Source organism: Sycon ciliatum, chromosome 1, assembly GCF_964019385.1.
Source record: "Sycon ciliatum chromosome 1, ocSycCili1.1, whole genome shotgun sequence".
NCBI classification, from domain to species: Eukaryota; Metazoa; Porifera; class Calcarea; order Leucosolenida; family Sycettidae; genus Sycon; species Sycon ciliatum.
The window spans coordinates 78,469,126-78,496,625 of record NC_088643.1 but is presented as its reverse complement, the minus strand read 5'-3'; the positions used below and the strand labels follow the sequence as shown (position 1 = coordinate 78,496,625).

The 27,500-nt window shown below is 48.8% G+C and overlaps 3 protein-coding genes across 3 annotated transcripts in view; 1 reads left to right on the top strand and 2 right to left on the bottom strand.

Moving 5' to 3' along the window:
• Nucleotides 1-4,437, bottom strand: part of LOC135805641 (DNA polymerase alpha subunit B-like) — a 21,338-nt gene extending 16,901 nt beyond the window's left edge. The window contains exons 1-4 of the mRNA XM_065319714.1: nt 4,229-4,437; nt 1,577-1,624; nt 1,039-1,196; nt 584-789 (exon numbers count right to left, since the gene is read on the bottom strand). Of these exons, the coding sequence (XP_065175786.1) occupies nt 584-789; nt 1,039-1,196; nt 1,577-1,624; nt 4,229-4,237 (421 nt within the window). The 5' untranslated portion in view covers nt 4,238-4,437. The remainder of the gene's footprint in view (nt 1-583; nt 790-1,038; nt 1,197-1,576; nt 1,625-4,228) is intronic.
• Nucleotides 4,438-4,641: 204 nt separating this feature from the next.
• On the top strand, nt 4,642-24,617 carry LOC135805634 (3'(2'),5'-bisphosphate nucleotidase 1-like). Its single transcript, XM_065319702.1, has 7 exons — nt 4,642-4,867; nt 18,882-18,989; nt 19,616-19,717; nt 19,886-19,934; nt 21,307-21,415; nt 21,997-22,162; nt 23,755-24,617. The coding sequence occupies exons 1-7, from the start codon at nt 4,748-4,750 to the stop codon at nt 24,037-24,039; spliced, it is 939 nt and encodes a 312-aa protein (XP_065175774.1). The 5' UTR covers nt 4,642-4,747; the 3' UTR covers nt 24,040-24,617.
• LOC135805633 (uncharacterized) overlaps nt 24,493-27,500 on the bottom strand; it is a 34,752-nt gene continuing 31,744 nt past the window's right edge. The window contains exon 12 of the mRNA XM_065319701.1: nt 24,493-27,002. Within this exon, the coding sequence (XP_065175773.1) occupies nt 25,305-27,002 (1,698 nt within the window). The 3' untranslated portion in view covers nt 24,493-25,304. The remainder of the gene's footprint in view (nt 27,003-27,500) is intronic.

Genomic DNA, 27,500 nt, shown 5'->3' with positions numbered 1-27,500 from the left:
TATCCAGCTGCGAGCAATTGTAGCACACCGGATAATATATCCAACGCGCTGCAGAGTACTACATGCATGACTACCAATCGCGACACTATTGCCTCTGTCAATGCCAAAAGTCAACGAAAAGGAAACGGTCAGTGCTAAATACTGATCATAAAGTGACATAAACCATGAAATCTGTCATTGGTATGAGATACCCGCCATCTCTGCATGCATCAAAACACATCTACATCCACAGCCCTACACACATCCACCCGACCACACACAGCCCTACACACACATCAATCCGACCACACGCAGCCTTACACACATCCACCCGACCACACACAGCCTTACACACATCAACCCGACCACACACAGCCTTACACACATCCACCCGACCACACACAGCCTTACACACATCCACCCGACCACACACAGCCTTACACACATCCACCCGACCACACACAGCCTTACACACATCCACCCGACCACACCCAGCCTTACACACATCCACCCGACCACACACAGCCCTACACACATCAATCCGACCACCCACAGCACAAGCAGTCTGCAAACAGGCACACAACGGCTTCTAGCAACCGCTTACCGGCTACTTTCGAGGAGACCTTCTGGAACATGTAGGCGTACGGCTTGGCAACGACACTGGTGCGCTCCACTGATGAAAGGCAGACTTGACTGCAGGTACCACGCCAGGAGCTCGGCACGGGCAAATTACTGTCATTCAGCGTGGCTGACACGGTCCCGGAGTTCTGACGACTTTCAAACCTCTGCGACGCCGGAGTCTGTTTCTGACTAAACACAACAATGTTGGACAGAAACACACACACACAGAGTACAAAGGTAAGTCGAAAGCAGAATGTCCCGCTTTTGAACAACTCAAGTGAATACCCCAGTACACATTCACACCCAACAATTCAGTTTTACTGATGAAAGTACGAGTATGCAGGTGCACCCACACACCCACAAGCACACACGCATGCACGCACAGACAGACACACACAGGGTGCTGTGGTCAAGAGACGGCACACTGTCTGCACTCACTTGGTGAAGGAGGACGGCGTGTCGGGTCCTCTAACGGCAGCACTGCCAGAGCCAGGTGCAGCATACTGGCGGCGGCGAGTCAGTGAGTGTGACTGCTTGTGGTGTGGTGTTGTGACTGGTGCAACGGCAGTACTGTCATCCAGCTTCTTATGCAGTGACTGCGTGTAAGGGTAAAGAGGAAGAGAGAGAGAGAGAGAGAGAGAGAGAGAGAGAGAGAGAGAGAGAGAGAGAGAGAGAGAGAGAGAGAGAGAGAGAGAGAGAGAGAGAGAGAGAGAGAGAGAGAGAGAGAGAGAGAGGAGGAGGAGGAGGGGGAGGGGATGACTATCAGGGAGATCTCATTTTCAAGGAGGAGGGCAGAAGACACGGCGACAGTGAAACACAATACACAACTAGCACTGCCAGACAGAGAGTCAATTCGACATTGCAACCTTGCATGCCCTTCGCTTGATGTGACACTGCACCACAGTTAATAGGATCACTGACATCACTAACCCAGCCGGCCAACTACCATCACTTCAAGCATGAGAACACAGCATACCTTGGATACGTCAGCTGACGCGCCGTACGCGCCTAAGATGTCTGAAAGCTGAAAGTCAACAGAAAGCAACACATTCAAACATAATCTGTGAAGTAGTTTTCCAAAGGAGGGTCAAGTCCGAACTACTAATGTAGGCACAGCGCCATTGCATGCTGCTTTAGTTGAACCCGGTATACTAAGGGGTAGTTTAGGCCAAGTAAAATAAAATCCCAGTTTATCGTCCTTTTTTTCACAAAAATCGGGGAGGGAGGGCGGATTTTATTTTTATTTTTTATTTTTTGATGTGCTACAGACTAGTATAGTTCTTGGTAAACAATGACACATCATGTGCAACAATCTGCAACAGAATAGTGGTAGTGTATGGAATACACAATGCTATAACAGTTATATGTACATAAACAATTACATGCAAAATCTTTGGATCGACAGATTGTCACTTCACTCATAAGACACAAACCCCAATACTGTTTGGTTCACACAGACCACCAGATAAATGATAGAAAGCCTTAGCCGACGTAAAAAATCAAGCTTTTTGGCAAAATTCTAGATTTAAAAAATAAAAATAAATTCCGGGCGGCCTCGAAAAATGGGGCGGGCGGGGACGATAAACTAGGATTTTTTTTACTTGGCCTTAGGGAAATGGATATAAACCTAACATCACCATAAGCAATGTAGTGTATAGCCTGAAGGGTAAGCTGCAGCTTTCAGCCTGTTCATCATTAATATAGTCCAAAGTCCCTGCCACATGCGCTTTCCGACTGACTTCGTTCACCGCACCAACAATAGATCTGTATGATTGAAGTCGATGTGTAGAGGAGTTTAACTGAATTATTTTACACCCGTCAGCTTTATCGGCGATAGGTACTGTTCATATTCTTACACACGCCTAATAGTCAATATGTCAGAACTGTATGTATTGTTAGTATTTGTTACAGCCACCAACTGTATGGTGATACGTATTGTACACTGTCATGCACATGACATCATAATTATAGAATTACACTGGAAACTTCCGCAGTGACTCCCAGTCAGTGCTAAAACACATACGCCAGTGTGTGTGTGTGTATGTGTCGTATCGGGATCGGCAGCAGGTGGTTTCCCCTGACAACGGACAACACATGTTGGGTGAACGTGTTGCGCGTGCGGGGAGCTGTAACGTCCGCTACGTCACACGGCATCCCGATGTACGCTATTCATGCATCGCAGTGAATGTCGCATGTACGATAACGATAAATATTAGTACATTTCTTACTCATATCTTTCTGTTCATTCATTGGTCAAATCTAGACTCTGCGCTGTAATTGGTTGGCTCTCCCGTCACTGTGCTCTTTTCAACTCTCTTCAACTACCGGCATGCAGGTCTCCTATAAAACTGCTGCTGCTGCCCGGCACCCTTGTATACTAGACACGTTTTCATTGATCAATCTAATCCTTGAGTAAGAACAAGTCTCTCCTCTCCAATTCTATCGTGCAGGTGAGCGTGTGGGGCTGAATGGGGTATTAAAGGTGCCGTCTAGGGTCCCAAATTATTTCACACTTTCCCAGTGTTCTGTGTACTGTCGCGCGGCAAGGCTTCTGGGATTCATGTACATGTACACAGAAAGCACGCGTAACAGTACATGGAACACTGGGAAAGTGTGAAATAATTCGGGACCCTAAACTGCACCTTTGCCCTGAATGGATACTTGGATCAACTATATTGGTTGATAACCTGATCGGGTTATTACGGCATATAATTATTATATATAACGCAAATCCACGGGCCTCTCAAAGCATGTGTGGGAATTGAAAGATAATGGCAAGACGCACGACATCAAGTGGCGAGTGGTTCAGAAGGCCAAGGCCTACAGCAACATAACGAAAAGATGCAGCCTGTGCCTCGAGGAGAAGGCGAGAATAATCACTGCCGACAGGAGATCGAGCCTCAACAAGCGGTCGGAGTTGATATCTAAATGTCGACATCAAAATAAATTCATGCTATCAACACCGATAACATGATCTTCTCGGCACCCTGCTTCCAGGCAGTAGGGCCAGTTGATAGCTCTCTGCCGCCTTGTCACCATCATCATCTTTGCACCGCGCATCTCACTAGCTGTGCCAGCTCGGTTTTATCACCTTTCTTAGTACCGCGATCCTTACTGGCTATGACACTGAATCGGATATGAGTTGATAGCGCCCCTAGCGCTTTCTGTTATCCTTGTCCCGCCATACTGGGCTTTAAATAGTGGGTTATTTTTCTTGATGTTCATATCACCTGATGAGTGCCTGAGATGGCATGAAACTTTAATAAGTTGTGACTGATCAAGCCATCTGTTGTTTTGACTAGTGTATAACGAATGTATAATTATGTTGTTGCCATGGGATCGGTGTTTCATGTATGTCTGGCATGACAAGTGTACAGTGTGGATGGATGGATTGAGGGAGAGGTAAGGAACTAACGGTACTTGTCATTTTGCCATAGCCATGATCAATGACGTGGTTGAAGGTCCCCAGTATGGAGTCTGCACATACGAGCTGGTCGAAAAAGAAACTAGAAAGCACTAAACACTTGTCTCAGGATCTTATCCGAACTTCTAAGAAACTCAAAAAGTATCCCATGTTCTCTTTGGAGTAATTCAAACAAAGCAGTCGCTACTAATTTCAAAGACATACCTCCGACATCGTTGAGATTTCACCACTGCTGTGTCAGTTTTTCGGAAGACTTTCGACCTAGAGGCTTAGTATAGTGCTTCAAATCCAAGGAAATTCAAGTAGTCTGCTGAATATCTCCACCTCAATGTATTTCAAAGTAATAGTTACCATTGCCAAAAGCTTGATCTTTCAAAGCCCGAACTCGACACTCGTACTCACGATCTTATCTGTTCGCTGGTACATGCATGGTGCTGAACATGAATCTGTGAATGGCATCGGCGTGCATTATTATCAAGCTAGCTATTTTGAAAAACGCGGGAACTGAACTACCAGTGCACGAGGGTACCGGGTGGCACGCAGGGCGCCTTGGAGGCCGAGCCAGATGCAGAAGCAGTCGACTAGTCGAGTCGGAAGTCTAGTCGGAAGTCGATTTCGAAGATTTTCGGTCTTCAAAATGCAAAGAAACGTTCTGACTGACTCAGCATCAGGGTCAACGTGAGCCAGCCCAGTACATGCAGTGTCATTGATTCATTTGGCAGAATGGCGAACTCTTCACCCCTCGTACTGCGCCTCCTAGCTGCTTCGGCATCAGTATCACGACATGCTGGGTCTATCATCAGGAACATCTCGACTAAGAAAGATGTTGGAGTGGTTTTAAAGGTAAGATGTCCTCCCTACTTGTAAGGGGGACACATAAGTTGAAGTTCTAGGGGTGAAACAAGTGTATCGTTACGCTATCGAGCGAGCTATCGAGTACTCGATAGTAATTACTGAAGTAATTTAAATTAAAGCCATACATATACACATGTAGTACAGTGAGTATCGTTTATAAAGTGACCAGGTGTAACGATACAGTCAGACCTCGCTTAACCGCACACATCTGTTTTCCACAAAAACATCCGGATAGGCGAGGTAACCGGATAACTGAACACACATACTGTATATGCATGTGGCATGTCAAAAGCACTGACATCGTACATACATGTAGACAGGTCCTATGCAGTACAACTAGCGTGCCCAGTATGTAAAACAAGCGAGAAAAATGACAAGTGCATGCAACTGAGTGCTGTCCGCATACACCCAGCAGGTCAAGGACCTCATTTGCTTGTACAACTCCCTGACACTAGCTTCTCCAAGCGCTAGCCAGCCACATGCAACCGGATACGACGAAGCTTTTTGTACACATTTTAACCAGTTTGTACACAAAATCATGCACCGGTATGCGGATCGCGAGGTCCGGTTATGTTGTATGCATAACATATGCTGCACATCGGTAACCAGCGATTTTCTTCTGGATGGCGAGGGATCCGGATATACGAGGACCGGATAAACGAGGTCTGGCTGTATACCGGCTATAATGATAGAACTCGCCAAAATCAAAATCAAATCACAAAATAATACAGCTAAAATATCACTATACACACTATTACCGGCTATACTGATATATCGCTTATTGTGATGGGCTTCAGGAAGCAAACCATATCAAATGCACAGGAAAATATCGCATATACTGATCAAGAGTGATGATCACCGAAAACAAGTGTTCTTCCAATACAGTTCACTTCTTCCAAAACCGATCCAGTGTTGCCTGGATGCATCTGGCAGCAGACGTGATTGAGAGAAAATTCTTCCCTGTATGCTGTAAGCAGCCACATGTACACGTGGCTGCTTTTCATGCTTTTTCCAGCGTGTACGCATCATTTCATGCACAGTCATGTGCCATGTGTCAGTCATACATGCAAATCGGCTATAGTGATGCACCGGATATAGTGATAAATTATCGAAAATCAAAGGGGCACGTTATATCCACTATTTACTGTACTACAGTTCCAGTACCGTGGGGTTTTTTTTTAGAGCAAGACTTGATAAGAACAATTACATAGCTTTAAAGACAGTCAGTGCAGTGCGTACATGTTTGTTTGAGTGCTACGCACATGCCACAGTTCAGAAATGCAAATTGCACTCAGCAGCTACCAGTTCGGTCGATGATGGTTGACCTACTGCAACTCTGCTCCGGGACCGGTGTCCTCGGAGGGCCATAATGGCCGAGCGAAGAAGGGCGAACCCCAACCTGCATCTGATCCATGCCATTGTGATGGAGTAAGGCTCATTCTTCTTGTCGCTGATGATTAGTCCGAGCCGCTTGTAAAGGGCAGTTGCCGCCTTGCCTTGGCCTCCGGTGGCACTGAATACGAGGGGAACGAAGGTGGCATGCTCCACCTCGCGAACACGCTCCTCATAATGCCGGCGCTTCTCACGCTCATGTTTTGCGTATGCGGCGGGGATGGAGTGGACCGAGTTCGAGCGAGCATGAGGGTTGAACACCCGAATATCAAAGAAAGCTCGCTCAAACCGGCCACCCCATACCCCGCTGGCAGCAACATCCAGCCTGGCACCATCCTCACGGATAGCCGTCCGGTGATGAAAATTCTCACCAGATAACAGCTGGAGGCGTGGCTCAATGCTGTTATCATGAGCTGCTGATGTGAGCATGGTAGCGGTCAAGTCCCGCAGCTCGTTGTGCCGCAGAGACGGATAGCCACCTACTGGGCAAGACAAGGCGTGCGGGACAGTGAAGGCAGCTCCACAGGCATAGCTCTGGGGGAGGTGGGGCGGAGTCCACCCGTAGCGGAGGCAGCCAGCATCTCGAAACGCGCCCTTGTGTAGCGAGAACCCATGATGCTTGAGTGGTCGACAGGTGAGCCAGTTCGACGCACCCTTTTCAGCCGCAAGATCCATGGACCTCTGCAGGTCTCCATCTACGCCATCGTACACCTCCTTGGCATGACGCTGCTCCGTCTTTCTGGCGTCTGCCCTGGCTTTAGCTTTGGCTGCCCTGGTATTGTCCGCCTCCTGTGGCAGTGTATCCTGGCTCAAAATGCGCTGAACTAAGCTCTCGGTGATGGTAAGGGAGGAAGGAAACTGGTTCACAAGGGATACTGGGGAGACAATCCCCATGCCTCCGTAGCGGCTTGGGAGCGCGAGAACTTGGCGTTCCGTCTCTCCGGGCTGGGGACGACCAAGAAGAGCGGGAATAAACGACTCGGAGATGGTGGACTCCAGCTGCTCGAGGTGCAGGGCAACGCCTGGCATTGTGCGGGCGATGAATGACCACTTGTGCCGGAGAACGTTGGTGTACACTGCATAAGCTGCTTGTGGCTGGGTGGAGGCCACGGTGAACAACTCACGGATCTCCTCTTGCCATGCCTTCGCCAAAGCAAAGGAGGCCCTATACTCGGGTGATCCAAGGGCGGCTCCAAGGTGTCGGTTGCCGTCCGTCTTGATGACGATATCGGTGTCGGCAAAGATTGCCCTTGCAGCTTCAGCGCATTCGGGCTTAACAAGAAGAACCGACTTGGCTGCGTTATTAAGGTGATAGCCAAACTCTGGACCTCTCCGCTCGATGATGTCCCACCAGGCTCGGAGGCGGGGGATCTTCCCTGCTGTGTTGGCATCATCAGCATACCAGCTTTGCAGGGCGTCACTCTCGGCAGTGACTCGGATCAGCGGGATGGTGCCCAACGCGTACATTGCCATGGCCAATGGGTTGCCCTGGGTGGTACCTTCAACTGACATGATGGCCTCGCCATCCACGTAGAGAGCCACCGGTGAGCGATACGTGTTGATGAGAGCCGGCGCGATTTCCGGACAGAGATGACGGATATTCTGGAGGCATACCTGTCTGTTGAGCGAGTTAAACGCATTGGATGCGTCTGCAAACAGGACTCCCTCCACATTGTTCTGGTCGTAGGCAGTTCGCATGGCGTGGATGGCAGCCTCTATGCCTGACGCTTGCCCTCCACACAGCTGGAGACATCCCACGGCATTCTCAATGGCCTCACCAACTGCGGAGAGGATGGCCTTTCCGATGATGCGGCGTACAATCTCTCCAACACCAATAGGTCGGACTCCAGGCTGCTTATCCAATGCGATCAGTCGACAGGCAACATAGGCCCCGAGTGCTCCGGGGTCTACGTGTGACGAAGCGGTCCGTCGGGCTGTGGAGGCAAGTGCATCGCAAAGAGCATCAGACGATTTGCTGAAAGAGGTGCAAATCCGTCTCCATCCGCCTGCATCCATGCCAGATGGCCCTGCTGAGCCCTGAGTGTGGAGGGCTGCCTTCCTTATTGCATCTCTGTTTGATGGAAGCGAAGCGCACGGGGTGCGGGGCGTCTGGAGGTGTACCTAATGTCACTGCTGTTGCACTGATGGGTCCGGCGTGAGGGTGCTTTGCCTTCAGGATGTCCCGGACAGTCTCTGTTCCTACCATTGAGTCGAGGCTGTGCACACCGTGGCAGTGGTCAGCTGAGAGGGTGTGCGCGGCCGCACTCAGGTTTCCAGAGGTGACAAGGTTGGCAAAGTGCCTGGCGCTATCCTGGTGCTTGGGCTGTTTGCTGGAGTGCTTGGAAGCTGCTCTGATCTGGTCTTGGATCGTGCGAGCTTCCAGGACTAGTTGGTTCAGGTCTCTGTCTTCCCACAGGACCAAGCGATTCTGCAGGAGCCTCCGGTGTTCGCCCTGGTCCGAACACCTGTGCGGCCGCTGGAGCAGAAGTTGGGTGGCCACCAAGGCTGCTTTGATGGCAATTCCTTCCGCGGCACCGCGTTCACCAAAACTCTTGTACAGCGATGTTAATAGGTTAACAAATTTCGATCCAATTGTGCCGAGTGGCACATCGAACAGGTTTGCTGCGAAGTGGACGGTCTCCTCATAGGCGGCCGCTACCACTTGACGGGTGTCTGTGGCGTCGAGTCTCCCAAGGGTCAACGACCCTTCCGCTGCTGTAAACGGTGGTAGACTACATGTAGGTGTGGGTGTGTCGACTTCAACATCCAGAATATCCCACGTCAGCTGTTGGCAGCTGGACACTGGGCTGTACGGTGTACGCGGGTCAGCAGGGCCACTATTATGATGATCCTTTGCTCCTGTGCGCGCAGGGTCGGCCGTGGTAATAACAGCTGACTCAGTAACTGATGGCGTATTATGGCTGCTTACCCCCTGCACGCCTCCAACAGTGCATCAACACTGGCTTCTACATCACCCGCATTCAAATCTGACCTGCGCGTACCTGTGCCGCTGGTACAACTTCTGCTGGACGGGGGTGCACGTGCTGGTCGCACAGAGCTAGAGCTAGAGGAACCAGTGGCAGTTTGTAGCGAGTCCGCACTAGCACTTGGCGGCAGTACGGTACGCTCAGGTGACGGTTGGACTGTCTGAGGGGCGGTTGAACATCGATCTGTACAATGCTCGACGATGGGATTGGGAGCTGGTGGGACGTTGTTGGCTTGCTGGTATTCGTCAGCTCTGGCTGTGAAGCAGCGACTCGAAGTGCGATCTGATTACTGCACCTGCCAAAGCTGCCAGGCTGGCAGTTCGAGCATTCTCGACCCTCCGTGGAGCAGATACATCTCTTGCACGAGCCTTGCTTATTACAAGTGCAACACTTCATGACTGGACATACCGGACAGTAGCTTTGGATTTGACGGCTGCCCTTCGGAAGCCGGTCGGTGTTCGCTGAATGTATACTCCTACGTATACAGCTGGACAGGATCCACTTACAGCAATGTCAGCATGCATGCTGAAGACCCTTTGTCAGCTTATGTCGCGATACCAGTACCAGATTCAGTCAGGAGTCTCAGAGCTCCAAAACTTGCATCCGCACTAAAAAAACGGGTACTAGGATACTGGCTGAAAGGGAAAAAAAAAAGGAAAAAGTAATTTTAAAATATATTTGTCCAGCACAAATTTCTCAACTTTTCTGAAGGCTGCATTTTGTCTTTATTTACTTCTGACAATAGGGAGGTTTCGCTCTACGTAATTACGTATGAAAATCCGTATGTCGTACGCGCCGGGGAGCGAGGGCAACTTTCATACGTAAATCTCTCTGCGGATTTCCGTAGGAAAGCTCTTTCCTACGTTGGGTCCTCCGTAGGACTTTTTGAAATATGTTTTCGCATTTTCGCATTTGTCCATGGCAACGTTCAAGGTGCGCGAAACACAAGGTACACACACCGTACACCACATGCAAAATAAAATGGAAAACGCGGTTTCGGTTCATGGTGCATGCGGTGGGCGCATGCAGCCAACGCGTCTCCGGCAACAACGCATGTTTAGCAGTCGTGGGGAAATCACGTAGAGCGAAACCCAACAGCTCTGATTTTTACGTATGAAAATTCCGTGCAGTTCCTAGAACTTCCTACGTTATTTTCATACGTAATTTCGTAGAGCGAAACCTCCCTAATATCAAGACGTTGGTGTACTACCGGTAGTACTAGTAAGCCAAATCTAGATGTACATGTAGAAATTACTAGTATAGAGAAGTAGTCAACAGTCAGTATGGATATGACTTTCCTCAGTGAAGACCTTGGTTGATTAGCAGGCGGAAAAGAGGCTGGGGGGAAGCAGTACTGGTAGTACTAGTATGCAAGGAAAACGCAAGACAGTCATGTTAAGACTTAAGTGATTATAACTAGCTTTTAGGCGTGTCAGCTAACAGGTGATAAGAGTCCTAGATCCTGTGCAGCATTCAGTTGTGCCTGTACATGTACTACGTCTTGTACATGTCACAGCATACATGTAGAGTATGTGTAGTCAGTAGCAGTTTTGCACTATGCATACAGGGCAGGAATGTTGTGCATATGCACAGAAAATCTATCCAGCGCTCGCTAGGCTATGGAGCTTCAGACAAACGAGCGGGTACCCGTCTTTATCTGCCCAATGTACTCGTTTCACCCCTACATGTTGTGTGGTGACACAACTCTAACTGAACCAACCAGAGATAAAAGTGTACATGTGTCGTGTATGTCATTGGGTGGATGAGACGTCTATGACATTATACTGCACTGGTCTGCAGTAACATGATTGTACTGAAATAACCTACCCTCCAGTGACATGATTGTACTGAAATAACCTACCCTCCAGTAACATGATTGTACTGAAATAACCTACCCTCCAGTGACATGATTGTACTGAAATAACCTACCCTCCAGTGACATGATTGTACTGAAATAACCTACCCTCCAGTGACCTGATTGTACTGAAATAACCTACCCTCCAGTGACCTGATTGTACTGAAATAACCTACCCTCCAGTGACATGATTGTACTGAAATAACCTACCCTCCAGTGACATGATTGTACTGAAATAACCTACCCTCCAGTGACATGATTGTACTGAAATAACCTACTCTCCAGTGACATGATTGTACTGAAATAACCTACCCTCCAGTGACATGATTGTACTGAAATAACCTACCCTCCAGTAACATGATTGTACTGAAATAACCTACCCTCCAGTGACATGATTGTACTGAAATAACCTACCCTCCAGTGACATGATTGTACTGAAATAACCTACCCTCCAGTAACATGATTGTACTGAAATAACCTACCCTCCAGTAACATGATTGTACTGAAATAACCTACCCTCCAGTGACATGATTGTACTGAAATAACCTACTCTCCAGTGACATGATTGTACTGAAATAACCTACCCTCCAGTAACATGATTGTACTGAAATAACCTACCCTCCAGTAACATGATTGTACTGAAATAACCTACCCTCCAGTGACATGATTGTACTGAAATAACCTACTCTCCAGTAACATGATTGTACTGAAATAACCTACCCTCCAGTGACATGATTGTACTGAAATAACCTACCCTCCAGTGACATGATTGTACTGAAATAACCTACCCTCTAGTGACATGATTGTACTGAAATAACCTACCCTCCAGTAACATGATTGTACTGAAATAGCCTACCCTCCAGTAACCTGATTGTACTGAAATAACCTACCCTCCAGTAACATGATTGTACTGAAATAACCTACCCTCCAGTAACATAATTGTACTGAAATAACCTACCCTCCAGTAACCATGGTGACATACTGCAGTACATGTGCAGTAAAACCTGCGACCACTCCAAGGTGCAAGCAAAGGCGGTCGTTAAAGCCAGGTGGTCTTTGGAACCAGGTCCCATACATTCGTGACATATCGGATTATGTACATACATGTGCATGATTGTACTTCCATGTACTCATATTGACAGGTGTGGAGCATAGAATACTTTCTGCAGCAAAGCACGCCTCACTCAAGTGCATGCAGCGCATCCTGTACTGTCCCTTGTCACTTCGACTGCATGCACATGAATCAGAGCGCACTTCAACCCTGTTGCTGTCAAACCTGACAGCCAAGATGGCACTTTTGGTTAGTTTTGGGTCGCTGTGTGCAGGTCCAATGTGGCACTTGGTACACTAAAAGTCGGTCGCTGGTCGCGCAAGGCAGGTGGTCGCTGTATCCAGTGCAGTTTCTGTGTATATAAACTGTCCGTGCATGGAAAAACGGTCGCTAAACACAGAGGTCGCTAAACACAGAGGTCGCTAAACACAGAGGTCGCTAAACACAGAGGTCGCTAAACACAGAGGTCGCTAAACACAGAGGTCGCTAAACACAGAGGTCGCTAAACACAGAGGTCGCTAAACACAGAGGTCGCTAAACACAGAGGTCGCTAAACACAGAGGACGCTAAACACAGAGGTCGCTAAACACAGAGGTCGCTAAACACAGAGGTCGCTAAACACAGAGGTCGCTAAACACAGAGGTCGCTAAACACAGAGGTCGCTAAACACAGAGGTCGCTAAACACAGAGGTCGCTAAACACAGAGGTCGCTAAACACAGAGGTCGCTAAACACAGAGGACGCTAAACACAGAGGTCGCTAAACACAGAGGACGCTAAACACAGAGGTCGCTAAACACAGAGGACGCTAAACACAGAGGTCGCTAAACACAGAGGTCGCTAAACACAGAGGTCGCTAAACACAGAGGTCGCTAAACACAGAGGTCGCTAAACACAGAGGACGCTAAACACAGAGGTAGCTAAACACAGAGGACCCTAAACACAGAGGACGCTAAACACAGAGGTCGCTAAACACAGAGGACGCTAAACACAGAGGTCGCTAAACACAGAGGTCGCTAAACACAGAGGTCGCTAAACACAGAGGTCGCTAAACACAGAGGTCGCTAAACACAGAGGTCGCTAAACACAGAGGTCGCTAAACACAGAGGTCGCTAAACACAGAGGTCGCTAAACACAGAGGACGCTAAACACAGAGGTCGCTAAACACAGAGGTCGCTAAACACAGAGGTCGCTAAACACAGAGGTCGCTAAACACAGAGGTCGCTAAACACAGAGGTCGCTAAACACAGAGGTCGCTAAACACAGAGGTCGCTAAACACAGAGGACGCTAAACACAGAGGTCGCTAAACACAGAGGTCGCTAAACACAGAGGACGCTAAACACAGAGGTCGCTAAACACAGAGGTCGCTAAACACAGAGGTCGCTAAACACAGAGGTCGCTAAACACAGAGGTCGCTAAACACAGAGGACGCTAAACACAGAGGTCGCTAAACACAGAGGACGCTAAACACAGAGGACGCTAAACACAGAGGTCGCTAAACACAGAGGACGCTAAACACAGAGGTCGCTAAACACAGAGGTCGCTAAACACAGAGGTCGCTAAACACAGAGGTCGCTAAACACAGAGGTCGCTAAACACAGAGGTCGCTAAACACAGAGGACGTTAAACACAGAGGTCGCTAAACACAGAGGTCGCTAAACACAGAGGTCGCTAAACACAGAGGTCGCTAAACACAGAGGTCGCTAAACACAGAGGTCGCTAAACACAGAGGTCGCTAAACACAGAGGACGCTAAACACAGAGGACGCTAAACACAGAGGACGCTAAACACAGAGGTCGCTAAACACAGAGGTCGCTAAACACAGAGGTCGCTAAACACAGAGGTCGCTAAACACAGAGGTCGCTAAACACAGAGGACGCTAAACACAGAGGACGCTAAACACAGAGGTCGCTAAACACAGAGGTCGCTAAACACAGAGGTCGCTAAACACAGAGGTCGCTAAACACAGAGGACGCTAAACACAGAGGACGCTAAACACAGAGGACGCTAAACACAGAGGTCGCTAAACACAGAGGACGCTAAACACAGAGGTCGCTAAACACAGAGGACGCTAAACACAGAGGTCGCTAAACACAGAGGTCGCTAAACACAGAGGTCGCTAAACACAGAGGTCGCTAAACACAGAGGTCGCTAAACACAGAGGACGCTAAACACAGAGGTCGCTAAACACAGAGGACGCTAAACACAGAGGTCGCTAAACACAGAGGACGCTAAACACAGAGGTCGCTAAACACAGAGGTCGCTAAACACAGAGGTCGCTAAACACAGAGGTCGCTAAACACAGAGGTCGCTAAACACAGAGGTCGCTAAACACAGAGGTCGCTAAACACAGAGGTCGCTTACACCAGGTTTTACTGTATATACTAGGGGTGAAACGGTTCCATGTTTTTCATGTTTTTCATGTTTTTCATGTTTTTCATGTTTTTCATGTTTTCATGTTCGGGCACCCTAATGCCAGCATAGTCTCCCACGGTTCGGGTATCGGTTCCATACACTCTTTTCTCCAGACCGACAAAATGCGTTCGTGTCTTCGTGACAATTATTTTTTAGAAAACATTTTTACGAGCAAGAACGAGACATCGGAGAGTCCATGTGCGACGAAGATAATGACCAGGAGAACCCTTTGGAAGGGCGGTGACCGTACGACATTTAAATCTTGAGTAGACTTGATGTGTACATGTATTTGTACGAGAACGAGGTTTTTCGAGTTTCGGTTCGAAATTTGACGGAACGGGTACCCAATTCTTTTCAGCTAGCGGTTCCAAAACCGGTTCGTTACCCGAAGCGTTTCACCACTAGTATATGCAGTACTAGTGTCCAGTCTACGGACTGCATGATGATGTAGGAACAAATCGTGAGAAGACCAAAATAGAGTTTTGGAGAATGGGATTAAAGTACATGGAAGTTTTTTTAATACTAAAGTGCACAGTCCAGCAGAGAATCTTAAGGGAAGACAGAACCAAGGGCAAGACGTGAGAAAAGAAAGAAAGAAAAAAGTAAACATGTGTAATGTAGAGGGAGCAAAATGAGGTGGCGAATTGCCTGGTGATGCAAAAGAGGTAGAGAGAGAGAGAGAGAGAGAGAGAGAGAGAGAGAGAGAGAGAGAGAGAGAGAGAGAGAGAGAGAGAGAGAGAGAGAGAGAGAGAGAGAGAGAGAGAGAGAGAGAGAGAGAGAGAGAGAGAGAGAGAGAGAGAGAGAGAGAGAGAGAGAGAGAGAGAGAGAGAGAGGAGAGAGAGAGAGAGAGTACACGAGAGCGTGTAGTTCAGCAAATTGTTTACAAGGCGTCGGTTGCTTGCATCCAGTTGCTGGTCAGCAGGTGATGGTGGACTATTTTCTTGAACTACAGCATCCCGTTCTTGTATGGCTGCTGTGCGAGGATTTTCTGAGGCAGGGAGTTCCATGTGCTCAGCAGGCAAGCAGGGAAAGCCTTGGCCATGGTTGAGCGGGAACGGCGAGGCAGGATGCACGCCAAGGGAAATTCGTGTGACTGGCGTCGCTGGGCGGAGAGACGGATGTTGGGGGTTTCATCCGCCAGCTGGAGAGGTTTGGGCAAAATTGCTTTCAAGGGGCCCGTCGGTGGGAGGAAGCAGAGCTTGCACAGGAAGCTCAGGGCCGCCACCCTGCGCCTATGCTCCAGGCTTGGTACGGAGACTCCAGGGCCTATCAGCTTTAGTGCCCTGTACTGTACTGCGTCTGGGCAGGCCAGTGGAGCCCCCATCCAGACCAGGCAGCAATACTCCATGGTTGGTCGTATGAAGCCATTGTACACAGCAATACGGCCAGGTGCTGTCAGGAGTGGCGCCACCTTCCGGAGAAAGTGGAGGCGTTGGAGGGCCCTGGTGGTAACCTGGCGTATGTGAGTCGAGAATCGCAGCGTGGAGACGAACAAAACCCCGGTCCGGGTGCCACTGCACTCTGGAAGTCGAGGAATCTGGCCAGCTCTGCGCTAGCTGCGGGTTGCCGCCTTTCTTCTGGATCAGTGAATCAGTGGATCAGTGAATCAGTGAATCAGTGAATGGTATAGCCTAGCCCTAGCCGTACCTAGCCTAGGTACATGTCCACATAGGTACACATGGTACATGTCCATGATAACGGCTAGTGTCAGGCACTCAAGCCAGGCATGGGTAGCTTGCAGCGGGTAGATGCGCGGACAGTCGAGATGTCTAATCCACATGCACAGTCTACAAAGACTAATCATGGTCCAGCGATATCGCGCGATCAGCACTGGGTCTGCTAAATGAATAACGTTAGAACAAAACTCAGGGGAGATGATAGTCTTTGGGACGGTGGTAAATAGCACAGCTTGAATATCGACTGGTGCTGTGAAGTACCGCAAAAGTTCAAAGGTAGTAGTGTTCAGCAGTGGGTATTCATAAGATGAGTGTCTGGATTTAAAGACGAAATAACAGTGAAATTAAGTTTAGTAAGAGAAAAGGACAATCATGAAAGAGGACTAAGATGACATCAAGATCACAAACAGCTAAAGCTATTCTTTGACAGTTATTGGCTTCCTCTGCGGTGCCTCGCTCGGTGGGCAAGGCATTTCATCTCATTTTCAGACGCCTCATGTGCCTACAGTAGACTCGTAAGCCCAAGAACGCGGTTTCAGAGGGCCAGCCTAGCAAAGTTCTTATTTTTCAGCGCCCCAGGCTACGTTCTTATTTCGCGTTCTTACGCGTCCAACATGACCTGTGACGCTCATGTACATGTACAATGCACTTTGAGCTACATGTACCGGTTGTACACTTTACATGCACGTGTAGTATGTAGCGCTGCACTGGGTGATGTTTTCGCAAGGACCCGACAAGAGTTTGTGGTTGCGGACTTGTTTTTCGTGTACTCGGACAAGATCATGAAGGTGCAATTTGCTTGCAAAACAAACCGGCGCTCAATCACGTCTATTTCTCTCTCTCCTTTTCAAAAAATGTCGCGTTCTTAAAAACCTTGGAGTTCGTTCTTAAATCCAGGCTGGGGCGTTCTTAGATTTCCAGCCTGGACGTTCTTGGGCGCCACGGGCGTACGAGTCTACTGTATGCAATTTGAGGATCTGATGCCAGGACTGTGGCGCTGAATGTATGTTTGCCCGATGCTCGAATGAACCCTTCATCATCAGGTGATGGGTGACACCCCTTGCCGCGGGAGAGCGGAAATGCCGGCGCTCCATGTGTGGCCTCAGGCTCTGCTGTCGGGGTTGTTGGTGTTGCGACCGATGTCGAACAAGCCACCCGCGGCACAGGTATGTTGGAAACCCGCGGTCACTCTCGGTGTGCATATGATGGTCGTGATTGTCGTCGTGGAGACTACTGCTCACGTGCACTTATTTTAGGTGAGTTTAAAAATAAAAAAATTATTATACGAAAGTCCAATATATTCCCGAATATGTGCGAGAAGTGGTGGCGGGGCCAGGCTGCTCTGCCGACCTCAAAGGTCTCGGCGTCTACGCAGACAAAGCGCGCCATAATGCAGTAAAACCATGAGGAGGGGAGAAAGAGGGGAAATGAATAATAGTGAGGAACGAGGACAACGGGTAGATGGTCGTGAGAGAAGCAGCGTGAAAGATAACGTCACATTGTGGTAAGGGGGGGGGGAGGGAGGATGCTAGTGAGGCGCTGGTCTAAACCGTTTCATGGGGCGTCGGTGGCTGCTTGCCAGTTCAGGTGCCGCAGCTACTTGTTGCATTTTTCCTTGAAGGATTGGAGCTGTCTGGGTTGCGGCCGTGCTGGTAGAATGGTCGCTGGTAGGCTGTTCCACAGGGGAATGATGCAGTATGGGTAGGAACCCTGGAGGCTGCTACGAATGCGCACGGGCAGCGTCGACTTGAGCTGGAGCGGGTGGCAGTGGGCAGTCTCCGTGGCTAACCTAGTGGATCGACCACCCACTGGGTGGGGGTTGACTGGAGGTGGGAGGATGGGCTTCAGGGGCTTGTTGTTGGAAGGTAGGACAGCTTGAACGTGAACGAAAGCGCAGCAACCAGTCGGCGGTGTTTCAGGCTGGGGAGCCAGGCGCCTGGGCCACTCACCTTAAGTGAGTTCCTCAAATTGAAGTAACCGCACAAGCGGCACAACCATTTCGGGTGTGTCAGTGATGGCGGACGATGCAGCCGTTGACACGCCGAAATCTACCCTGGCTCTGTTGAGGCGTCTGCTGACGCAGCGAAGAATCAGGTGGTCAGCATCTTCACACTCGTGATGACATAGGTGGCAATCTGGCGAATCCTCATCCGAGATTTTGTGGAGCAGGGATCTGCCTTGACCGAGTCAACAAGAGATTGGCCATCCGTGACGATGATAAGATCACAACAGGCCGTTCAACATTTTCCTTAGACTGAAACATAAAATCTGTAATTACACCTTCTCACCCGTGTGTCCGATCGCTTACACAAAAATATCCGGATAGGCAAGGGAACCGGGTAATCGAACACACATACATGTACTGTATGTATGCATGACATATGCTGTAAATCGGTAACCAACGATTTTCTTCCGTATGGCGAGGGATCCGGATAAAAGAGGACCGGATAAGCGAAGTCTGACTGTACATGTATCCGAAAAAAAATTAATTATTTGATGTCTCATTTTCAGAACGTGTAGTTTTTTGCAGTGTGCTGCGCATAGTGTTAGATCCTGTCCTGTGAGTGCTGGTACTATATGTACATGTACACGGTGTGCCTGTAACCGTCTATTATCATACTTTGTAGGGTGGCCGTGCCGATGACCCTCAAACAGAGGCAGATCGGCAGGCACAGCGCTGCATCATCTCCTCCCTAAAGCACCAGTTTCCCACGGTGACCATCATTGGAGAAGAGGTATGAAACTTACTTGCTGCATGATCTGTGCATGTACTGTCTACACTGTATTTGGTAATCTCTCTCTCTCTCTCTCTCTCTCTCTCTCTCTCTCTCTCTCTCTCTCTCTCTCTCTCGCTCTCTCTCTCTCTCTCTCTCTCTCTCTCTCTCTCTCTCTCTCTCTCTCTCTCTCTCGCTCTCTCTCGCTCTCTCTCGCTCTTTCTCTCTCTCTCTCTCTCTCCTTCCCCCCCCCCCTCTGCGATCCCGATACCTATTGTTCACTTAGGTTCGGTGACTCTGTCGCCAGGCGATCGTGATGTATGTGATTGATGGCTGTATGTACGTTTGAGTGAGTTGCAAGTACATGCTGCATACAGGCTTGCAAGTACATGCTGCATACAGGCTTGCAAGTACTTGCTGCATACAGGCTTACACCGTTGATCAGTGTCGTTGGAACATAATGAGAGATGAAATGAAGTACAGTGAGTGAGTGTGGGGTCCGGGGTGGGGAGGTTCTGCTGCACTGTGGCCATTAGATCGTCTGACCCACACGGACACGCGTACTGAAAACCTGCTATTGCAAGCAGGGCATGCTTGACCCATCTGCTGTTAAATCTGTTTTGTGTTGTGTACCTCCTCTGTGCAAGGATATCGATGGTGGATGTGATGAGACACTATTGCACACCGGTCTGGATGAGGAGGTCCTCAAGTGCTCTCTTCCTGAAGGCTTGCACTCGGATGGCTCGGATGTAAGTGCAGGATTCTAGCTGTGGCGTCCAGTGACAATTCTGAGCAAGCATGCATGTGGTACTGTTCGAATGTTACAGTTGCTATGTCTGCATCACTTTGCTCTGCCCTCGTCGTCTTCTGGCAACCTGGTTGTCTGTTTGTCTGTTTTATTTCTCTTCTCGTTCAAGGTTGTTGTCTGGGTAGATCCATTAGACGGGACCAGTGAGTTTACAGCAGGTGAGTGAAACTACTACTGTATTGGCATTCTTTCTGGGCCAGTGGGGGTGAAACGATTACACTTTTCAACTATCGGTTAACCTACCCTTGTATCGATTCGATTATCGATTATGATATCGATTACTGCGTCCTAGAAGTGTGCAGGTGCAGACAGTCAGTTTTTTATTTATTTTATTTATTTTTACCATTACACAGCCGGCCCTTCGAGCTTCTAGACCGGAAAACAAAAAGAAACGAGGAGAAAGACAAAGCATGTTGCGCATGTGTACATACGCTGTCGATCTACAATGTACGTAAAAAAAATGATCGTATCCTACTACATACAATCAGTCATGTACATGACATCTTGGACACGTTAATTTTTTTATTTTTTTAGAATCGCGTAATCGAAATCGCTTCGTTGTAATGATCGATTAGACAGATAGCCGATACAATCGTTTCAGCCCTAATTCTTTCCCTTGATTCTCTGCGAGCACTGGGAAATCCTCCACGCATACACAGCGGGTAATACTGGTACAGTCAGACCTCGCTTACCCGGCCCTCTTTTATCCGGATCCCTTGCCATCCGGAAGAAAATCGTTGGTTGCCGATTTACAGCATATGCCATGCATACATACAGTATGTGTGTTTGATTATCTAAGCGAGGTCTGACTGTACATGTGCGGTCATGAAATGATTGTTTGTGGAGGGGGGGGGGGGGGGTGATTAGGGCATGTAATGACTGTATGCATCTCATGTCATGTGGTAGGTGGACTCGTTGCAATCAACAAGCTGTTTCAGCTTGAAATCACTAAAACTTGCCGTCCGCACATCTCAACGCATCGGCTTTCTGCACAAGATGCTGCCCATCTTAGACCAGCTCTCAGACGATCCAAGAGGCTCACAGCACCGTTCGAAGGACCTTCAGACTCAGAATTGCCACTCAGCGTGCACAGGGTCAACTGTACTTGGCAACGACCATGCTCTCCAAACACATTAACTGACAAGAAGAAGCAGGATGTCCAGTTCCAAACTCACTTTTAGATCGCCAAAGTACAACCACATAGATTTGAATCTGGCGCGAACCGCCATATCTGCAATTGGTTGCCATAGCAACAGCCACTTTTTCCCCAGCCGGCTTTGAATTTTTATAGTTTTTTGTCGGTTTTATTTCCAATTTTGAATTTCCATTTTTCGTGATTTTTTCACTTTTTACGGACAGGCCTACCTGCCAACCCTGAATTTTTGCTGCTACTGCTGCTACTGCTGCTGCTGCTGCTGCTGCTGCTGCTGCTGCTGCTGTTGCTGCTGCTGTTGCTGCTGCTGCTGCTATTGCTGCTGCTACTGTTGCTGCTGCTGCTGCTGCTGCTGTTCTTGTTCTTGTCCTGTCCAGGCTTCTGGGACAATGTTACTGTTCTCATTGGTATAGCTGTGAAGGGTGAAGCAGCCTGCGGTGTCATTCACCAGCCATTCTTTGGTATGTCACCAGACAATCCTACACCGTGAGTTAAACGTGTGTGTGTGTGTGTGTGTGTGTGTGTGTGTGTGTGTGTGTGTGTTGTCACTATTGCCGGTGTGATTGGAGGGGGTTGGCTGATCAACTAGCCATGTCCACCGCTCTGCCGGATTACTAGTATCTACCGTTGTGCTCAATGATATCCGATCCCGCTGATACGTGCACCTTGCACCAGTCCACCGTCCAGTGTTTGCAGGCCTGGGGCTGCACCACGTCCGGTGCTAGCTGACTCATCATGCCCAGATGACATTGAACAGCCGTGTACCTGTAGCTTGTATGTCGTACAGTGCTGCGCGATGAAATCCGATCGAGTGAGTCAAGATAGTGCCCTGTACCAGTGAACATCCCAGTGTCCGCAAGTCCAGAACTGCACAGCACTCGGCGCGTACTTCACTCGGATATCATTGAGTAGCACTGTGCATTGAACAGTCCTGCATATCATGTAGCTCTTGTCATGTGTTTTTAAGACTGTGACCATGCAGGAGACAACTTGACACAATCATGTGTTTTTCTGGACGTGCATTTTCATCCTCTTCCCTGGTGTCCATTATGTGCCCGGATTTGTAGCTCATCATCTGCAGGACGCACTTGCTGGGGTATAACTGGTGTCGGTTCATTCGGCTACACCTACACTGCCCCGTCGAACCCAGCAAGACGAAGCATCGCCTCCACGAGAACACACTCCACCGGTCATGTCAAAGATACGATTGAAGCGCTCAAGCCAACAGAGCAGGTTTGTTATGAGCGGATACATGTTCCTGAAAGTCAACAAATACAATGTTGCCAGTCTACTAAAAAGATGGAACCCCAACCCTAGGCCCTTTACTCTTGTCTCATGTACACTATACAGTGCATGTACTTCGGTATCGACTATTAAAATGCTGTAAATCAAGAATTTGTCTGTCTACACAAGGCTCGGGTTCCGAGAACATGCCTCCAGTGACTCCAGGCTGCCACATTCTTAAAAAATGTCCAGGCTGCGTTCTGAATTTGTATGTACACCTTTTGAATGGGTCTACAATGTAGCTACTATAACATGTACATGAACTCTAATTTCAGAAATTTTCGGTGCTCAATATTTTCGGTATGAGGGCAAAAGGCCAGGTTAGGTGAATAGAAATTTTAGGTGCAGAGAAGCAGTTTCCTATTGGATTATGTGTGTTGGTATTTGTTCGGTTTATTGAAATTTTAGGTATGAAACAGATGCACCGAAAGTGCCGAAAATAGAAGTGCACCGAAAGTGCCGAAAATAGAAGTACACCGAAAATTTGCAAAATTACAATATACATGTACCTGAGCACTGGAAGGGAGCAGAAGCGGAACACTTGGCTACTATATACAATAGTATATGCACACCAAGTCAGTATGCGGAGCTGTGACATAATTATTTTGAATGGGTGTTCTTAGGCTCTGCATTCTTGCAACCCCAAGCCTAATACAGAACTGTCGGACACCGAAGAGCGGACGGACCGCCATAAGAACGGCCAGGCTAGAATTTCACCAATTGTTAATTTAAGAACGGTGTAGGCTGGATTTTTGCAGATAAGAACGGAAACCGTAATGTACACTATAATGTACACTCAGACGTATAACTCTGCATAAATGTACTACATGTACTGTACAGTTGAATAAGAGTGAAACTGCTGTGTTCGCTAAAAATAACAACGGGCTAGGCTAGAACCCTGACCCCCCCCCCCCCCCCCCCCCCCCCAGTTCTTCGGCGCCCGACAGTACTGCAATGCATGTTGTACATTGTAATCGTGTGTACATATCGTACGCTGGCTCATCGCTGGCTCATCGCAGTGTCCCAGGCTTCATGTGACCATGGCTGTGAGGATTAACATGCTGTAATTCAGTACCATTAGGGCGCGTTTGGTTGGTACAACCTAGAACAGGATTCAACAGAACAGCGCGTTTGGTTGGGACTGCACCTATTCTGGGTCGGCCAGAACATTTTCTGCTTGCTCCGGCCTCGAGGCCGGAGCAGACCGAGCAGTTTCACTTTTTCACAGTGAAACCGGACGGGAACATCGATTTTGGTCCCAAATGATCACGTGCATACGCTTTGGGGTTGGACTCGTTGTACCGTATACAGTGACCATGGTGACCCGTACACCAATGCACCAAGTTTGGCACACTTTCACACAAATGTGCCCTGTTTCTGGAGTACCGTTTGGTTGGCATGAGGCTGCTCCATGTACACCAGCTGTTTGATCCTGTTCTAGATCGTACACATCCTTTATAGTCTCTCCCCTGCTCGGCTAACATACTTTTTTTACTTGTGCCACTAAAAACATGTTTCACTCTGCCTCTCTTTGTTTCCAGGTGAACGTGGGCGGTGCAGGATGCAAGGTTTTAATGCTACTTGAAGGTCGTGCTGATGTGTACGCCTTTGCCAGCCCCGGTACCAGCAAGTGGGATACATGCGCTGGCCAGGCCATGCTGGAAGCTGTTGGCGGTCATCTGACGGACATTGCCGGCAACAAGTATCGCTACACAGCCGATGTAACGCTCAAGAACACCCGCGGCGTGCTGGCCTCGCTGAACGCCGACCATAAGGAGCTGGTTGATCTGGTGCCTGACTCAGTAAAGCAAGCATTGAGCAAATAGCGGGACGGGAGAGGTGTTGCAGCTTGGCTGCTGAACCTATTTTCCAGAACCCTTTGGACCAGAACATTTTGAAATTGTGCAAATAGTTAGTTTTAGAAACTCCAGCCTATGAAACAGCCATGAAACGGTGCTCGTATGTAGCGGCATACAAAACTACACAGCGTTTTCGCCATCATTTTCAAGCCTGCATGCCTGCATATGTCTGCATGTTCGATTTGTTGCCATTTAGTTAGGAAAAAACGGAAGTAGACGCATTTTTCAGTGTTGTGTTTACCAGGGAGTTGTCTATGACTTCCTGCCCGGCAGGCTGAGTCCAGTGAGTTGAAGTTCCTGGCGTTCGTTCGCTCATGCAGACCACATCTGTTTGGATCGTACACACCATCATGATTTTCTACTTTTCCCCGTCATCACATCTTGCTACATCTTTGCCCATATCATCTGCTCAAGGAACTCTTTGGGTTGTCATATATTTTTTCTTTTTCTAAACACAACACTTTTGTAGTGCAGGACTATTAAATTGACAAAAAAACTGCAGAAAGAAACTGCAGAGTGAACAATAAAGCTGCAGTAAAGAATTATGCACAGTAGAACCACGTGCAGTGTGGTGACAACAACACATAGGCCAGCTATGTGTTTAACGTTGTTAAAAAGAGGTGTGTATTTCATGGTGTGAACTAAACAAGTGTGTCAGCTAAAGAGGCTGGAGCGGAGGCTGGAAAATACAGACGAACAGGAGCAAGTTTTCGTAAGGTTCTCTGGAAGGCACACAGTGGCGCAATTGCAAGTGCTTTATAGAAACGGACAGCAGGAGCACGAACAGCGACATTGGGGACTTTCAGCATGTTGCACGCGCTGTGCACATCGTGAAGAATTTGTGAGAACAAAGTTGACATGACGGCGAAAAGGGGTACATGCGAAGAAACGAATAGCCTAGGAAAGAGGTTCAGTTATACAAACTTGCAGTTCCCACGTCAATGGGAGAAGTAGCGTGGAGCCATGCAAAGCACCCTCGCACGTGCGAGCTCATGATTACTTTAAAAAAGTCTGTAACAAAACTTGATCTGAAGCATTCACACCTGATCAGTTGTCGAAGAATCTTGTGCAAATCAGATGGGTCAGTCAGAGAGAGAGTGAGCCTCAATTCGGACCGTATTTGCCCACGCTACCACTGAGTCTGTCCACGGTCGAACATCCACTCACCACCACCACCAGCAGCAGCAGCAGCAGCAGCAGTAGAAAGTAGATTGTGAAGAGCAGTGTGTGGCTCACATGAACATGAAGTCCGTTTCAGTTTCTTTACAGCCTGCCATCGGTAGCGCACTAACCGGCTTGGAGTCTCCGTTGTCGCTGGGTGCGTCCGGATACAGGTGCGCTTGCACGGTGCGCTTGAAGCCTCTCACGGTACCATAGCGTCCGGTCAGCTCCCGTTCCAGTTCCCAGAAGCGTCGCCTACCGTCCTTTAGCATGTAGAACGCACCGCGGCAATGCACCATGACGGCAACAATATCCGGCACGCGATCCTTGCCAGGCTCTGGGAACATGATGAAAAAGAGCTTCTTGTAGAGCTCCGTACAACTTGACACCAGCGACTTGGCCGGCTCTTCCTGAAAAGCAAGGTGCAACTTCAGGCTCCGGCGCCGAGATCTCTCTTCAGCCACAGCAACAGCAAGCATGTGCAGTATGTAGGGGTTGTGCAGCTCATCGCACAACGAGCGTATCACCCGCTGCAGGTAGAAATCTGAACCAAAGGAGGCAACTTGGCGTGTAATGTATACAAGGTACTTCTCGGCTGGGTAGTGGCGGACAAAATTGTTGCTGCTCAAATGACTGTGGTTGAACGCTGCCCAGCGTCCGGTCGCCAACGAGTGGACGCCAGCCCTAGCCAAGTCAACAGCAAGCCGCATCCTCTTCTTGAATTCCATCGTTGTTTCAAGGTCCTGCACATTCAGTGGTTTAACAAAATCAGGAAGTGAGCGCCTGGGTTTGGCAAGCATGGCCGATGCAACTCTCAGTAACACCTCGTCGCATATGTCTGCGCCGGCACGTGTAGCATCCAACAATGCACTAGCCATTTCAGGAACCTTGCATGAATTTAGCAAACACAAGCAGCACGCTTTCATCTGCATGTTGGTGTTCATCCAGCTGCCGAAGTGCAGGCAGTCTAAGGCGATGTCATAGAGAAAGGCTTGCATCATGCGCACAGTGAGATTCGAGTCGAGGCCAGACTGGCCTTGCCTTGTGTGCAGGTCGATGATAAGGCTAATGGTCTTGTTTGGAGACAGGCGGCCTACCCAGTGCTTGGCTAGGATAGGCAAGGACTGCAATCCCAGTGAACTAACCAACTCATCCAGCCAGGCCGCATGTTCAGCAAATGTACCGTCATCCCTCATCACCTTATCAACAGGAACTTTCACCTGTGCATTGTAAATACCCAGCGCTACGAGCAGCAGCTCCAGGGCACTACGCAGAAGTGCAGTCCTATCCAATGGTGTGCGGTGGTGTTGCTGTTGCAGCCCCTTGGCCAGACGGTACAGGTGCCTGGCCGAGAGAAGGATGGCCGCTGCATCGTCTGCTGAACTGTAGTGCAACGATGGATCGTCCAGCCATCGCTGTTGCTCGTCAGCTTCTGTTGCCGTTGCCGCTGCTGCTGCTGCTGCTGCTGTGTTGCCATCACCAGCAGCATCACTGGTGTCAACCTCGCCATCACTATCTCCGCTGTTATTGGCTTGCTCGGTACTGTCTGCAGCATTCACGTTACTTGCGGCCAACGGCTCACCCCAGTCCGCATCATCCATGGGAATGTTGGCAACCGGCACAGTCCAGTTCTCTACAAAGTTGCGCCCAGGCCCAGTACCAGCACCAAAGCTACAAACAGAAGGCTTGTCAGCATCAACACTGCCGGTATTGGCACCGACAACAAGCCGTGGAAGACAGTAGGCCAGTGGAAGTCTGTTTCTTGCAATCTTGAAACACACAAAGCACACAAACAAGTAACCACACATGCATCAAATTGCACCAAAAGCTTACAAGTAAATAACAAACAAACCCTAGCTATTCTTATGCGGGAAGTACCTATTTTTTTTATTACTACTCACTCGTTAAAAGCATCCTGGGTATATATAATGAGAATGCGGTGTCACACGATGTGTGTTTTTCCTCCTACCAACCTCTATAGTAAATGCAGTAGTTACGAAATCTCAGCGGCGATGGGGGGGGGGGGGGGGGGGTTCGCCGGAGTCAAGCTAGTGCTAGCCAGAGATCACGTGCATTCAGTTGGAGTGCCAAACGAGAGAGCTTGGAAGCTCAGGGCCCTACGCTATGCTTTTTTGCCTTGATGACCTAGACAAAAAAAGCATAGGGATGTTAAAAATTCTTAAAAAAATCCTTTTTTTTAAGACATAACCTGGGATTCGAACCCGCACTATAGCGCGCCCTGCATGCATCCCCCGATACACTTCGCA